The 17070-nt window shown below is 43.4% G+C and overlaps 1 protein-coding gene across 1 annotated transcript in view; it reads left to right on the forward strand.

The window, feature by feature from the left end:
* Window positions 1-17070, forward strand: part of PEPD (peptidase D) — a 153042-nt gene that overhangs the window by 129696 nt on the left and 6276 nt on the right. The window contains exons 13-14 of the mRNA XM_071567681.1: window positions 2957-3141; window positions 14149-14340. Of these exons, the coding sequence (XP_071423782.1) occupies window positions 2957-3141; window positions 14149-14340 (377 nt within the window). The remainder of the gene's footprint in view (window positions 1-2956; window positions 3142-14148; window positions 14341-17070) is intronic.

Raw genomic sequence — 17070 nt, forward strand, 5'->3', positions numbered from 1 at the left:
TATCACCATTTTTAAAGTAAAGACCAGAAAAGTCACTCTACTTAATTCACTGTCTCTGGTCAGCTCAAAAACATCCTTGAGGATATTTTGTCTTAGCACACAAGTAACAGTCTGTGTGTGAGTGTGTTAGACAGGGTTTGTAGGTTAAGTGTCTTGGAGGGGAGTGGCTAGTGCTGCCACACCATAGTCATAATTGAATAAAACATGGAGCCAGAATACAGAACAAAAAATGCAATCTGTCTATAAACTTTGCTTTTTGGTCAAGCCTATTTGAACACCTGTGTGCTTGTAAACCAAGCCTGGTGTTATTTAGCAGGTGCCTGCAGCAGAAGCTGAATTTCCCTGGTGCCATCTGCAGCTCGGGCAGCATTCGGGACAGAGCTGGAGCTGATGGCACTGGCAGGATGATGAAGAGGGACCAGAGTCGTTTTGCTGGGCTCTGCCTGCAGCACTGCCCTAGTTCAAGAGAGACTCCAAAGCTGCAGATTTTCCAGCCAGCCTCATTATTTATATCACAGTAGTGGTTTTTGTTGTCCTTAGTCTCTAGTGAAACAGATAAGATATAAAAGCCAAAACAGATGGAGAATGCAGAGTTCTGGGCAGCAGGAGGAGAGGGGAAATAGTTACACTTTATGTCAATGAGAAAAAAGAAAGAAGTAAAGGTGAGGGAAGAAGGGACTCTAAATGGTTTTGTTCAGTGCCCAGAAATACTCAGGATTTACAATCATGTCAGTCTTTTCAGTGAGGGCAGTAGCATCATTCATTTGCTCTGTTAAACATCTGCAGACAAATGGATACATGGGTTTGGTGGTTTTATTTCTGATCAGTTTGAGTTTTGTATCTCCTTAGCTGTATCTCTTCCCAGGTTTGATAAAGGTGGCTCTGTCTCTTTAAGTCTGTGGATTTGGACTGAGACCAAGAGAACCGGCAGAGCTGCAGAGGGAAGTTGTGCTGCAAACAACTGGCACCTCATCTCCAGTTTTCTCAGGCACCTCATCTTAACTTGATTCAGAGCATCCGGGATATGGTTGTGTTTTGTCTTACAGCCATGGAGTTCTGACCTTCATTTATATCAAGAGAGGGTGAGGCTTCAAACAGTTGACCAGGGTCAGATGTTACGTGTGGCTTTGCAGTTATGGGGATGAAAATAGATGACTTGTAGTAGCACTCAGCTAAGAAATCATGGGGGAGATCTCAACAGAACATCTAGTGTCCTCAGAGGGGAGATTAAAGACTTTTAGAGCAGTTAGAGTTGACTGCAAAGTGCAGAAGCTGAACTTGGACATAGACACAGGAATTCTGTATTCTCACAACTATAAAATAAACAGGAAAACAATGATTCAGTAATACTTCCAGTGTGATGCCCGTAATATTGAGGTGATAGATTGTAATGATTTCAATTTATCATAGATTGGAGCCTAATGTGAGAGACCTGTGAAACAGAGGTGAATCTGGAGAGGTGAAAATTGCAGTGCAATCAACATTCCAAGAGATCAATTATTGTAAAATACAGTTATGTTGAACACGGTTGTCAAAGAACAACTGGTTATAGTTTTATTGCTTCTTACTAAATGAAAAAATCTGAATTCCTTTTTAAAGTAGGCAAACCACAAAAACAGCTCATCTTGAACAGGAAGACTGCACACGTTTTGTGGGGGAGCATCACTCACTTGGGCACTGTTGGCCGTTGTGGGGAAGCAGCACTGGAGGGTTTGTCCAGCCCGTCCTCTGCCCTGTGGCCTGGCTTGGCAGGCACAGGCCTGCAGGCAGCAGGCTAAAGGTTTGATCCTGAGTGCTCTGGTGGGGAGGGAGGCTGCCTGCTCCCTGCCTGACACTCCGAGCTGATGCCCAGCCCGGGGCAGTGAAGGTGTGCAGGTTCCTGTGTGCAGCACAGAGCAGCCACTTGCCATTCCCTTTGGTTCTGGTTTTTGTGTCAGAGCCATAAAGGATGGCTGAGTTTTATTTAAGCACTCCCATAGGATGATTTTAGTTCAGACTTTGAAGCCTCAGCACTTTCAGCAGAAAGTGCTAATGTAATTAAGATATGACATTTGCGTTCACAAGACCCTAGAGCCATGTGTTTAACTGGATTAAAGCAAATGGAACTTGATGGGGGTTTGGCTTTAAGAATTGCTCATTTCTTATTTGCTTAATCATGCCAGAATTGAACAAGGAAAATATTCTTCTACTGTACCTTAGCCCTAGTTGTCTTGACTCTGCAACTGCTCTGTTGATGATGACTCAAAGCCATGGTGAACTAATTAAGACAGCACTGTGTTACTAACAAAAGAGCTGCTTTCTTCCTCCCTCCTCCCCCCAGCAGTTTGTCAAACAAAATTGTATCCTATACCAAAATAATAGCAATCTAATGTATCCTGGCACTCTGTCTCTAGTGAACCAACAGTATTTTGTAATGCTGTTTTAGTACACGTATTAGAGGAGTTGTGTTTAACACAGCCCATTAACACAAGGGAATCATTAATTTCTGGAGAGTGTCTCTGCCAGGACGATGTGGGCTTTAAATCTTTGGTGTATGTAGAGAAGTTCTGTCCACTTCAAATGTTCTAAATTAGTATGATCGTTACTGAAAATAATAGGAGAGTAATATTTCCTGCTCTGCATTTTAAATAACTGCATTCTGCAGATAATATTCTTATGGAAGACTCACTGACACAGTCACATCTGTATAGATGTGCTTAGACACAGTGTCTTAACTTTTTTTTCATGTGGGTCTGGACTATAAGGTGCTGCTGTTTCTCTTGTTCATAGTTTTCTGTACTTTTCAGGCATGCTGAAATTGTTTTGTCTTGTTCAAGTGGTTTTGTGCTAATGCAGTTGCTCTTTCCACCTTTGTTTCTCATATGAACAGAGGGCACGTGTTGTATCTGTTTTTTGAAAGTCGTTGTTAAAAACTTTCAGCAATAGTTAACTCAGCTGCTTGTTTCTGCTCTCCAAGGGGTCTCCTGGCCTGATATGCACCGTCTGGCTGACAGAGTCCATCTGGAGGAGTTGACTAAAATTGGCATTCTGAAAGGCAATGTGGATGACATGGTGAAGGTTCATCTGGGTGCAATATTTATGCCACACGGACTTGGACATCTACTTGGAATCGATGTGCATGACGTTGGAGGCTACCCAGAGGTTAGTGCTGGTCCCTTCTCAGCTCCCCTGCAGATTAACCCCTTGCAATTCAGTCAGCATTTCCTGGACTGTGTGCGTGGTTACCCAGTTGCATCTTCTCAGAGGTGGAGCAGACGTGCATTTAAGTCTCTTTTTTTTTTAAGATGTGGTGCTTTATGCAGTTTGCTTTAAGGAAGTCTATTAGTTCATTAATACATAAATTGCTTATGGGGAGAAGTCAACTGCTGCTGCCCTTTGGGCATCTGTAATCTGATTTCTACACACATCTTGTTGTTCCTCTGTGAGTCACTGCTCCAAGAGGTACCATTCAAGCATCCCTTATGCTGTGACAGAGCATCTCAGTCTACCTGAACCTTGCTCAGTTCCAGTTGTGAGACAGCTGCAGGATCCACTGCTGCACCTGGGCAGCAAGTCCTGATGGCTGGGTCAGATGGAAATGAGCTGGTTCATATCCCTCTGTTTAACTTTGATATCCAGTGTCAACATGGATGCCACTGTAGATGAATTGTCCTGGGATGAGAATAGAAAGAAAAAAAATCCCTCAAGTCTTCCAGTTTTTGCAAATGTGAAAGCATAGCCTCTTGTATTCTGAGTTTCTGCAGAAAACACAGAATGATTGCCTTTTTCCTTGAGTTAACTTGCTGATTCATGAAAGCAGAATAGGTAAAATTCTGTAACCAATTAATGGCAATGTGTTTGCAATGATAACTAAAGAAATATAAGTCTCTAAGGGGAATTGAACTTAAGGTTTCAATAAAGAAAGGACGTTTACAGCAGCTTCAGAAAGATTTCAGAAGGATTTTCTCTGTGTTAGGCTGTGCTTAATTGAGGCTAAGTGTTTAAGGGTTTTCAGTAACACAGGACAAAAGTGAATCATTTGTCTTCTCTCATATGTAAGCTGTTATTTTACAACAAGCTGCAAAAGAAACTAAGAACTTTATAGGTAAGGCTTAAGCATATTTTGGAGCTTATTCATGTTGGGTGAACAGCTACTGTTGCTGGTTCACTTTCGTAGGCAGGGAAGAAACTGTGTAACACTTGAGGGTACTCATTACATTCACAGTGTGATTGTTGTAGAGACACAGTATTGTGATAACAATGTATTAGCATCAGCTCATAAACTGAGATGTAGTAAGAATGAAACAAAAATCAAAAGCAGCCCTATTCTGATCTGAGGGTTTCTGCAGTAGCTGATCCAGAAAGGATGGAGGTTTGCCCCTCTGTCCCTCCCAAGTGCATTCTGCCTGTGTATATGTGGAGACATTCAGCAAAGCACAATTGTGATTACTTGGAGAGTTCATGGATTTAAAAATCCAGGCCCCTGCTGTTGCATGCCTTTGCTTAGATTGTTTTCACTGATGAATAACCTTTCTGAATTTGGTGGACTGAAAAAACTGGAGTGTATGTTCAAGCCTTGGTAGGGTAAAGAGAGAACTAAACTTCAGGAACAGGTGAGAAGAACTCTCAGAGTGCAAAGTACTGTGCTTGGGTTTTACTTAAAAAACTGTATGCTTTGAGGGTTAGAGCAAGGCCCTTAATGTCAGAGGAGATTTCTAGGGCTGGTTTTGTGTGAGTCTAAAGCAATGGGCTCTGTACACCCTCCATCTCTCAGCAGATTTCAGTAGAGTGCCATACTAGAATCATCAGAGTGTGCTATAGAATCATTTTTTGAAACTAATACTTATTTTCATATGAAAGAACTCATAATTGTTACTTATCTGGTATATTATTTTGGGGTATATTCAGTTTAGGGGACATTTTTTGAAGGCTAGCTGATAAATCCACAGTTTTGAAAGACCAATCTGTTATAGATAAAAATGGATATAGTGATTGTATTGTCAAGTGAATGTCTCTCCAGTTTCATACCTACTGTGTGTAAAAGTGCCAGAGCTCTATGTAGGAATTTATACCTGCAAATATTAAAATTTTTTTGTGTAGACATGCAACATGTTTGCATGGCTAAATTGCTTTCAGAATTTAATCCTAAACACAGCAAATTTCTTGAATATGGAGGGAGCATGTATGAAAGCCCATGAGCAAATAGCTAATGTTCTGTATTTGCATATAAACGTGCACATGGGTGGGTGTATGGCATCACCTTAGTTTGGAAAATTCCAAATTCTGGGTTCTGCAGAAGAGCACTCCCTCTGCAGCATTGATGTCACCTCTGCGAGTCCTGTCCCTTCTCCCTGACCCAAACCACGAGGCACCTGAGAATCACAGAATCCTGGAATTGATGGGGTTGGAAAGGACCTCCAAGATCATCAAGTCCAACCCTTGGTCCAACTCCAGTCCCTTTACCAGATCATGGCACTCAGTGCCACGGCCAAGCTCACTTTAAAAACCTCCAGGGATGGGGAATCCACCCCCTCTCTGGGCAGCCCATTCCAATCCCTGAGCACTCTCTCTGCAAAGAAGTTTTTTCTCATCTCCAACTTCAATTTCCCCTGGCAGAGCTTGAGCCCATCGTGCCCCCTTGTCCTATTGCTGAGTGCCTTCTGTTGGGTTGTGGGACTGAGGGGAGGTGCTGAGCTCTGGAGCACCTGGGGGTGGAAGACACTCATCAGAAGCCTCTTGATGGACTGAACCTCACGAAGCTTCTGCAGGTCTGAGGCCCTGATGGGAGGCACGGAGGGACCTGGGGCTCAGGGGACAAGGGAGTCCAAACGTGAGCAACTGGGCCCCTTTCCTGAGGGTGTGAGATGTGTCTGTATTGAAAGGGGGAAATGTTGTTATCTGTGCCTCTTTGTTTCATGAGAAAACACATTTTGAAGAACACCATGGAGTGGTTTGTGGTGCTTTTTAAATGTTTACCACCTAGCGAGATCTTCACAAGGAATTTCATAAAGCCATTTTGGTGTTTGTTGGACACTGAGCCCAAGCCTGTAGTATCATGCTCTTTCTTCTAGCTGGTTAAAAACAACTTCTTTGCTTTTGGCTGAGGGAATTTCTGGGAGTATTACAAAGGATTTTTTAAAAATAAAGACTTTCCAAGTGGATATTATTCCATTATTTTTTCCTCAAGTGTAAACAGTTACATTTGAAATAATACAATAAACGTTAATTTCCTAATTTTTATCCGTCATAAAGCTTTGTGTGTTCCAAAAAAACTATTTCCAGACATTGTTAGCTTAGATTAGTTATTCATTGGTAGCCAAAGATTTCTTTTTTCAAAATTGGCAATAATAAGTTTTCATCTTTTCCAGTAAGCTGCTTTCACATGCAGCGTTGAACAAGCACTTTCTTCCTCCTTGACAAACACTGTAAAATGCTTGCAGATTTTCTGCAAAGCATCCTCTAGGATATTAGAAAATACAACAATTCCCTTCCTTTTTCTTGCTGTGATAAAGAATAATCTGTTTTGGCCAGAAACAAATGTGTCTTGGTAACTCTTATTTTAGGACAAGATGTTCAAAACAGTGTAACTACCAGCGTTTCCCATTGAAACACGTAAGGAAAGGTCCTGGTTGTCAGAGTACTCAGCAGCCAGGGGCTCCTTGGGGATTCCCATCTCCCACATGTGCCCTGGAATTCCTCGCAGGGAAAGCGAGCGCCGAACGCTCCTTTGAAACTCCGTCTGCTCCTTCCCAGGGCCCGACTGCGACTCAGCAGCTCTGAAAGCTCAGCCCCAGTGGTACTAATCACTTCAGAAAACGTGGCTCTCAGTCAGACAGAGCTTCAAAGGGTGCAAACCCCATTGGGCTCAGCTTCAGCTCTGAAATTTAATCATGGAGATGGTTTCCTCACATTCTTTCAGCTGTTTCTGGGTAAATTCGATACAGGATATAAATGAGGGTTGGTGCCTGTTGCAATGGAGAAGATGTGGTAGGTGATCCCGAATTTTCAGACCCTGAGGTAGATGGGGCTGAAGTTTTCATTTAAATCTAGGTTCTGTGTCTCTAGGTGCTTAAGTTGATTCAATTTCATGTTATATTAATTGACTGTAAGGCTCTAAAGAATGCTAAGTACATTTGATGACTTTCTATAGTAATAAGCCAGTTAATTTAAGTTGGGTTAATAACTACTGTGATTTTAGCATCTTATGAATTAAGAGTTTCATTTTGGTTTGGTTTTTTCTAAATTATAAGATTTACCTTATTTTAATTTGTTAATTCAATTTTCATGAAAAGCTGATCCTTCCTTTGCTATTCTGCACCAACAAATTAAGGTGAGAGGTTTGCTTTGGAGTTATCCATGTCCTTCCATCACTGTGTGTGCTTGGAGAACATCTCTGCTGCTTAGAGGGGTGCACAACCAGTGTCTGGCTTTAACAGAAATCTCCCAGGTTCCAGATGACTCTCTGGGGATTTAAGTCCCCAAACCTACTAGAGAATACAGGGATAATCTTGTTCCCTTTCTTGTTCTGGCAAAAATTATTTTCCTTATATATCCTACTTTATACTGAAGCAGAATATTTCATTTTTTTGTGGTTAGCATTGCTAATGATGCATTAATGTTTTTTTCCTTTAAGAAGCAGAGGATGAGGTGAATTTACCAAGAAGCCTAAAGCTGTTATGTAGGGCCCTAGTGATGCAAATTTCTTCACTTGGCCATAACCCTGCAAAGCTTTGCTGTAGCTTTGCAGGACCTGCAAACATGAGACAGCCTGTATGGGAGGCACTTACATGAGCAAAGAGTAAAATTTCACTAATTTTAACTTTAGGTTTCATTCTGGCAAGAAACTGTACACCTTCCGAAAAGATTAGGAAAAAAACCCTTCTGCTTCATGGGGTCCCCTTGAATCAATTTCTTTTTGATTCTTTGAATTCCTGCACAGCAGAGACATAGGGTGGTGTGAGCCACTGAGCAGGCAGAGTCGGGAGAGAAACAGATGGGAGCAAACTCGGTTCTACAGCATTTCCCTGCAGAGCAGCACTTACTGTTATCTGCTGGGCTGAGCACCAACCAGGGCAGTTTTCCACAGGCTGGGATTCTTCTGTGTGGTTAAATCCCTCCCAGAGTTAGGCTAAGAGATCTTCTTACCCTGCTGTGGCTTCTTACTTGTGTTCAGAAAGTCCTGATAGTTCCCAGGAGCTTTTCCCTTTGAGGACAAATGCTGGAGTTTGGGTGCGTAGGGAAACTCAGACCTGAGCAGAGGCAGAAGAGGGGGAAAGCTCAGGTGCTGTGTCCATGCTGTGGTGCAGACATTCCCTTTCCCTCCTCCACTGAGAAAGAGTCATGCACTTGGGGTTTTCAGTTGCTTGGTTTGGGTTTCATTAGTTCTGATTAATTTCTTATCTGATGGAGATACTTGCTTATGTTTCTTTGATTTGTTGAAGTTTGTTGCAAAAGTTTCTGTGCGCTAACAGAGTTGTTACCTGAATATATTTTATCCAAATATTTCCGAAATTTTATCAGCAAATAGTGGAGTTTTTGTGTTTTTGAACAATTCATTCTAGGTGCAGTAGGAGAGAAAAACCAAAACAATAGGGTTGTGCTTTCAATTACATGTACAAGTAAGGTATCACTGGTATACTTTAGGTTTTTAGCAATGCAATTTTCACTAACACTGGTATTTATCACAAAAGAAAAAGCCCTTTTATTTAAGACTGTCATCTGTGTATGCTTTCTGTGTGTCACAGGAAAACCTGTCCTTTAGATTTTAAATGATGCTTCTCATTTGTCTCATTCTAAAACAGTGCTATTGGCAGCTTTTGCAGTTCTGTGTCTCATTTCTTATGAATTCTCTAAATATTCTCCTCATCTTCCGGGTTTATTTTAGTTGTCAACTTGATGATTTTTACCATTTGCTGTCTCTTTTTTGGGTTTTAGAAAAAGAGAAAAAAATGTTTTAGTATTTCCAGTATGATAGCACTGGAGCTTGGTGACACCTGAGAAAGCAAAAGGGACATGGGGAGTTATGCTCGGAGCCCCCCTGTAGTGATGGATTGAGGTTCAACTCCGTCTGAATCATCAGGCTGCAGTGCCTCAAATAAGGGGCAGGTGATTTTTCCTCATTCCCTGCAATAACAGGAAAAGTATTAATCAACTTACACCTGATAATATACCAAGGAAAAGAAGAAAACGTTTCAAGTCAAATAGCCAGTTAAACATTGTGTGCCCTCTGTTCCCCCAATATTAACTTTGAGCTGTGTCCCAGAAGCTCCAGCAGATAATTAGATTCTCCTGCAGAAATGGAAGCTTTGACTTGCAAATGCCACGAGTGATATGTGGTGCTTGGGGCATGTTCTCCTGGAACCTGCTGCTGATTTCAAAGGCAGGACTGACAGCAGTTCCTTCAGGTGACTGTGGGAGCTCAGACTGCAGGGGAAAAGCAGGATAGATTGAATAAACTAATCTTCATTAGTAACACTCAGCAAGTGAAGCAAGGGCTTAGAGAGAAGGGACCAGGAGACAAGTGAAATGGAATTTGGGACTTCCATTTTATTAGCTGCACACAGCTCCAATCTTTTTACAGTAAATGAGCTAATTAGAAGTTGGGTATATGCAGTGGGAGTGTAGGGAAGAGTGAAAGCTGAGATTTCACTTTGGTGTTCCTTTTGTATTATCTAAGTGTAATCTTAGTAATCTGATTAATTTAAATACCTGATTGCACTTAGCTTGGTGAAGTGGTTAGGACTTCATTGTACTGGATGTGTTCCAACTGGCACAGTCTGTTTGTCAGGCTCAAAAAGTTCTGCAGTGATTTAACTGGGAAAAAGTACCAGAAACTAGTTTGAGTCTCTACATGAGTCCTTTACCATGGTTCAGTATTTGCAGGTATGTGTGAGTTTGGTGGTGTCTGCTGTGGTTTGCTGCCATTGCTGGTGTGGGGAAACGTGTGGGTGATGCCACCCAAGTGTTGCAGCCCCTGGCTCTGGGGGGGGAGGCTTCCCTGGCATCTCTGTTTGTGCATCTCCAGGTGGTGTCATGGCCCTGTGGGGGATGACCAGACAGCACAAGGACATCACCTGTGGTTTTCTTCTGTCCTGATCCAAAGACAAACCCAAGATCAGGCCCAGTCAGGTGGACCTGGAGCTCCCTCTGCTTCTGGTGGCTTTGCCTGGTTAGCCATTGTCTATGGAAGAAGATCCAGTGTGATACACATGGCAGTTCTTCCATGGAAAAAGCAATATATACGTCCATTAGCCACCGAGTTGCTTAGGAGCAGGCAGTTGTTCATCCTTAGACTGAGATGTTCTGGGGATATTGCAAATTCTGGTCTTGCATGGCCATTTTTCTGGGGGATAGGCGGATTTGCATACTTCGTAATTCCCTGCTTATTCCAAAAATAGATCTATATTTTATATTCCTGTACACTTAATTTGAACTTTTATTTTGCTTACATAGTAATGAAATCAGTTTACATAATAATTCTCTTGTTCCCTTGACACTCCTTATTGCCTAGACATGCTGTTTTTTGTTACCTTAGATGAACCATTAATTGGAATCCAATGTTCTTGGCAGGAGTACAGTCACAAATGACAGTGTCACACATCTGTGCTTACTGGGGAGGAGTGTCTCAATTTTAAAATGTGAGCAGTACCTCCAAATAAAATCAGTGTTAGAAAACAATGTCAGATACAGTCTGTTGTTGCAATATACAGGAGAATAAATAGTTATTCAAAAAGTAATTTTTCCAGAATATTAACTGGGAGTCTCTTTTTAGATGCCAAGGAATTAATATTTTCTAGACTATTCTCTGCACTTTTTGGGGGGCAAATTATCAGGTTATGCTTTCCTGTTACGCAGCACTGAGTGCAACAGAGCCCTGTTCCAAGGCCAGGGCTCCAGGATGTAATGGCAACAGAAACAGAAACCCACACAGCTGCTGCACCAGCCCTCACACTTTTACTCTGTTTCATCTGGCTACAAAACAGCATCATGGTTATTGTTGAAAACAAAACTTGTGCTGCTTAGCTGTGAAATGCAGGGAAGTTGCCTCCTTGCAAAGAAGCAAATGCATTAGTGGCAGAAGATTCATACTAATGGATGACAGTGTGAGGTGTCCCCATCAGGCTTTGCTCCCAAGAGTTTGACTCGGTAGAAAATAGCAGGGCTTGTTTCAGACCTGTCATCTGTTTGAGGGTCATGGTGTTTCAATCATTAAAAAAAGTCCTCAGTTTGTCCTACTTTTCATGAACTGAAGGAGGCAGAGCTGAGAGCTGTCAGCTCTTAGCCCTGAGTGGGCTTGGTGGCTGCCCAGATGGTCACGAGTGCCCAGAGATGAGATGCCACTTGGGCTGCTGAAGCCACAGTCTGATGTGTTTTAATCCAGTGCTGTTCTCAAAATAAGGGATTTTTTCATCTCCCTGGTCACCTCCCCTGCCCTGCTATTCCCTGTGCCAGCTCATTTTGTCCTTCAGCCTCGCAGCCAACTGGGTCTGTCCTCTGCTCAGAGTGTAAATGGCCACCTACCCATCACAGCCAGCACTGTGTCACTTCAGTCCTTTCCCACACCTCTTGGTGAACACCTTGCTTGCCCCTGTTAAAGGGGCTGTGGGTCTTCCTTGCCTCAAGCCCCCCACTGGTGCCCTGCTTGCCTTCCAGCTGTGAAAAGCTGAGCAGTGTTACTCTTGCTCTGAAGGCCCACTAGAGATGCTTTCATGGTAGAGATGTAGCTGCTTCAGTACATGCAAAATCCAAAGACCTGGAGATGAAACCAAGAGCCAACGAACCCAGGGGTGAGAAAGAACGGGAGGCATATCAAAAACAGTTTGTGAATTCCTTCCAGAGATGGTAAAATTTTATTTTTGGGTGAGCAACGGTATTCAGGTACCTCAAGGACCCTCCCTGCACTGCTAGCAGCCTGGGGAGCCTGTGCTGCTGAGGGACATTTCCAAATGTGGATCCCTGGGCCTTGCCCCTGAGTTGTAAATGTGCTGTTGGCTTCTTGGAGGATGCACCAAAAGCAGAAAGCACAAGATCAGACCGTGAGCAGTCTAGACAGAATGCCCACACGTTGCTTTAATGGCTGAAGGGGGCATGAGGCTGGGTTGTCACACCTGGTGTTAAATATAATTTCTTTTAAGAAAAAGCTGAAGAATGTGGCCACTGTGCCAGGGCTGCCTTCAGAGGATGTTTGCCATTGTTTTCCTCACTGTGCATTCATCTTTCTAGCATCTGTCTTGGATTGACTGCCTGGGAAAAGGCTTTTACAAGTAGCATTGAGGAGAAGTGTACTTAAAAGCCAAATATGGGTTGTTTGTTGTAAAGCAGCCGATAGATAGTTGGCAAGACACCAAAAGGTCCAGACACTAATCTAATTGTTTACAGCTCATGGAGAGATTAATCCACAAGATTGGATGCCCTTATTTCCTTTACGCATTACAATGAATGTGTGAAATGCCAAACCCCATGGGGAAGCAGCAGAGAGTGCATTTCAGAGCAGTTATTGTTTCAAGTTCAGAAATATATTGATTTTCTTTGGGGTTTGATAAGAATATAAATGCAAAATGCCTTGTTTAATATCAGAGTATTCTTGTTGCCTAGGCTCAGTAATACAAAATCGTGTTTTCTTATTTTAGTGTAATATAGTGCTCTGCAAGTCCAAATCAAACATATGACATAAAACTTACTGAATACACAGGGAAAATGGGCAAACCTACCTCCAAATGTCCAGGCTGGTTAGCTTGAAAATGTTGGCTGCTGTAAGATGATGTGCATTGGAACACAGTAAGCTCTGCAAAGGGAAGAAAGCAACCCCAGCATTGCTTGGGTGACCAGCAAGAACAAAGCAAGCACTGCTGAGGGGCTGTGGCAAGCAGTATTTCTGTAAAATGGGCTTTCTCTGAACTGAAAGGGGAACTCAAGAGCAAACAGCACTGCAGGGCTGTATCCCCTCTGAAAAGGGAAGGACATGGATGATCTGCAGGGTGTGCTGTGGCCTCCCTCTGTGCCCCAGCATTGTGTGGCAGAGATGTGGGAGCTCAACTGTGCCAGGACGTGTTGCCCCAGCACTGTGGGTAGTGCCGGGCAGGACACTCTGTCATGTCCCATTCTCGTGATACAGTCACCAGTGATGCTGACAGCAGTTGCTCCTGCTGCCTGCAAGGAAAATCACCGTTTGGCCAGAAGCAAGTTTTGGAAGGGCTGCATGGAGACCAGATAAATAATGGTGTGGTCTCACAGACCTGTCAACCTCTGACTCCCTGGCTAAGGCAGAAAAGGTTTCATGAGCAAAGAGTGTGTGCACATTTGCAAGCTGGTGGGCCCTGAGCTGTTTACGGGTCATTGTGATATTTGGTTTGTGAAATTTTGCTACAGTTGCAAAAATTTTTCAAAAAACTAATGGGATTGAGATATTTTTATCCTGATGTTGCAATACCTGGCACATTTGAGGGAAGAAAATTAATATCCTAAACTAGTCTTTGCAGTGTTTCTAATTCCTTGACTAAGCACGTCCTCATATATCATTTTACTTTACCAGCTTTTGGGAAGAAGGGAATGTTTTGCTAGTCAGGGCTTGTTTTGACTTAGCTTTTAATAATACCAATCAGCACCATGTTGCCTGAAAGTCTGAATCTGACAAAAGTTTAGTTTTAAACGAGCTGCTTTTATGAGGTCATGTGTAGACTCATTGCTCCTGAATCAAGATCATAAATGTGTAATTTTAATAACATTCAGTGAGAATAAGTGTTTGCACATCCTTGGAGAAATTCTTCTCCCCTGCATAGTTCAGCTATTTCAGCCATGACGTGGCAGGGGCATTTCAAGATTTGCATGTAGCTTAAAATACCATCCTCTGCAAGGGAGGGTAGAGAAAGGAATAGTACAAGTAATTATTTTTTCTCTGCAGTATTTTTCCCAAGGTAGAGGGTAACAGCACCAAGCACATCAAAAGCCAGGATTTCTGTGGTGCAAAAAGCAGTCTGGGTGTTGAGTTGCAAGCTGGTCATTGCGCTGTGTGAAAGCTAAATGAGGACTGATGGGAGGGAGCTCAGTTTCAGTCCTTTATGATTATATTTTGTGTTTTGTGTGTCTTACGGAGTGACCAGCATAGGAGGGCTTGGTACAGGGCTGTCCATGGCTGGCCCTTCTGTGTGTCAGTGCCTGTGTCTCGTGCAGGGCGTGGAGCGCATCGACGCGCCGGGGCTGCGGAGCCTGCGCACGGCGCGGACCCTGGAGCAGGGCATGGTGCTGACCATCGAGCCGGGCATCTACTTCATCGACCACCTCCTGGACCAGGCCCTGCGGGACCCTGCGCAGTCCTGCTTCATCAACAACGACGTCCTGCGGCGCTTCAGAGGCTTTGGCGGGGTGAGTAGTGCTTTACCACATGGTTTTGTTACTTGGTTTTCTCTCTGTCTGCTCTTACTGTGTACTTGAGGAGAAGACTTTTGGACATTGTAATGTACTGCACATAGGGCTGTTCCTGAAGCAGCACCTTGGGTCATTTGGACCATTTGACTTTGCAGGCAAACTCGGTTTTTTTACTCTTTTGCGTTCAGTTTTGTACTAGTGATGTCTGACTGAAATACTCTGTCAGTACCATACAGTGACTTGCCAGGTGAGTGTTTTGTCTGATGTGTGAAACATGTATCTTATGAAATACGAGACCGAGATCTGTAGCCCAGAGTTGGTTTCCTTGAGGGCAGCACAGTCTGATGCTTCCTTCCAAGGCAGAAGAACCTGATGCTGTTGAAGCTGGGCAAGCAGTAGATAAAACCAGCAATAACTGTTCTTACTAACAGAACAGCATGACTCTTGTGCCTGTGAAGCCTTCTCTGTTTTCCAAAAGAGTGGCTGATGGTTTTCCCAAGCACCTGTGCTCTGGGTGACAGGCTCAGCAGCAGCGTGTGCACAGGAGGATTGACCATCTCGGGACACAGAGCTGATCTGGGTGACCATTCCCATGCTGGCAGCTGCTGGGCAAGTAGAGGGAGGGGCCTTGTTTGCCAGTGCTCTCCAAGGCACATTTCCCATTCAAAGCCACCGCCCTCACAGAGAGCTCAGAAGTTGCAGTGGCTTCCAGTGGGCTTTTATTTCAGCAGGGCCAGCCTTTGAACAGTGCCACATTGTTCTGAGAGCTTCTGTGTTCCTGCACAGAGGAGATAGAGCAGGGAGTGCAATGGCCCGTCCTCCTCGTGGCTCTTCTGCCGAGTCTCAACACAGCCAACAATCACTGGCAGCAGCGGTGATTTTCTGGTATGAAAAGTCACTCATTAGGATTTGCCTGCTGCGGCCATTGACTAATTTATCACTGTACCCCAGCCATGAGAGGGTAATTACTGTAGCACTTTGGTCTGAGCTGCCTTTGAACCGCCAGCCCCGACAGAGAAGCTGTGTGTGCCATCACCAGTGGTGTGAGCAGGTGGAGCTCCTGGGAGCACCTGTGATGTGTGTGCAGCCTTATCGAGGGACAGGGGACTTTACCCTTGCTGATACTCACTCACTGCTGAGGTCTGGGCCGTTATCTGTCTCTGTGTTGTTTCTTTATCAAGCCTTGCCAAGCCAGCCCACTGAGGTACAGGTGAAGGAAAGGCAGCTAACTCTGCATTTTCTGACTGACACGCTGAAGTGTGTTTTAAAGCAACACTGCACTGTGCTTGTGTGGTTTGACACTGCAATGCAAATAGGTTTAACTGTCTTTGCTTTCCTTGTATACTCTCTGTGGGAATTTTTCAGCTATTGAATTGATTTCTGGTGAGTTTTCTCTGGATTGCTCAGCAAAACCCACGTTTTCCCCTGACTTGCTGTGAATGCCCATCCAGCTCTACCTGTGGCTCATCTGCTGCCTGTGCTTGCACAGAACAGGAGTGACAGCACAGGATCTCTACTTTGGTAATAACTTGCTGGATCAGGCACTTTTGTTCCAGAGATTTCAAGCAAAGTCTAACTTTCTCCCCTGTTTTTTCTTAGCTTCCTGTAATGATGACTTGTAAGGACAGCTAGCCAAAGAACTTTGCTAAAAGGGGAAGCTGCCCAAAAACGATTGAGCAAAAATCTAAATCTCCAATTCCCTTGTGAACAATACATTTTACTTAGAGAGAGAAAAATAATAATACACACATACCCTAAGCCAGATGTTGTCACTTGATTTTGTCCAGGAGAAGAATGAAAATAAAATCCGAGACTGAAGTACATCCAAATATTTCTGAATTCTGAAATTCAGAAAAAGCTGAATTGTAATACAGTCAAAATAAATTTTTCCATCTTTACAATTCTGACTTGATTCTGCATAAACAGAAGATGCAATTAGTGCTATGTAGCATGCTTAGTTTTCTACATGCTGTTTCATTCTAGGTTATCCAGAGGGAGTGAGTATTTCTCTCAAAGGCATGCCAGAAAGCTTGCTTTCTATGGGATTAAAACAGATCTTGTGAAGCCCAGTGTTTTTACTGACAAATATTAATGGCACAGGGGTTAGTATTGCCATGAGTTCTAGCTACAGAGCTCACTGCAGCCAGGCAAACCTTCCTGTAAGTTTAAAAGAAAAATAAGTTCTACAAAAGGAAATAAGTAGTCCATTACCCTTTGCAGAGCTCAGCACTAATTAAAATGTTCTTAATCTGGTTTAGTTTAATTCACCTCAAAAATGAACTTACTTTCACCGAAGTAATGCCACTGTAATTCTGAGTAAGACTGTCCTCACAGGGCATTTGTAGATTTTAATGAATTCACCTTGAATTCATGTCTTTTTTGGGTTTGCATAATTTTCTTGACTGTGACAAGTCTCTGCACTGAGAAGCAAAGCCCTTGTGCTGTGCCAAGAAGGACAAGCCTGTAGCCATTTATTGTAATTGGTGCTGCCTGGGGTTAGCCATGAGGAGACTGTAAAGACTGGGAGAGCAGAGGAGCAGAAGGAGCACGAGGTTTCTTTGGCTGCTTTGCACACCTGGGACACCCTGAGCAGAGACACAGCCTTGGTGGCTGTCACTGCTGCTCAGGGACCTCGGGACTCAGGCTTACCACAGAATCATAGAATGGATTGGGTTGGAAAAGACCTCCGAGATCATCAAGTCCAACCCTTGGGCCAACTCCAGTCCC

Source organism: Pithys albifrons, chromosome 12, assembly GCF_047495875.1.
Source record: "Pithys albifrons albifrons isolate INPA30051 chromosome 12, PitAlb_v1, whole genome shotgun sequence".
In the NCBI taxonomy this organism is placed as follows: Eukaryota; Metazoa; Chordata; class Aves; order Passeriformes; family Thamnophilidae; genus Pithys; species Pithys albifrons.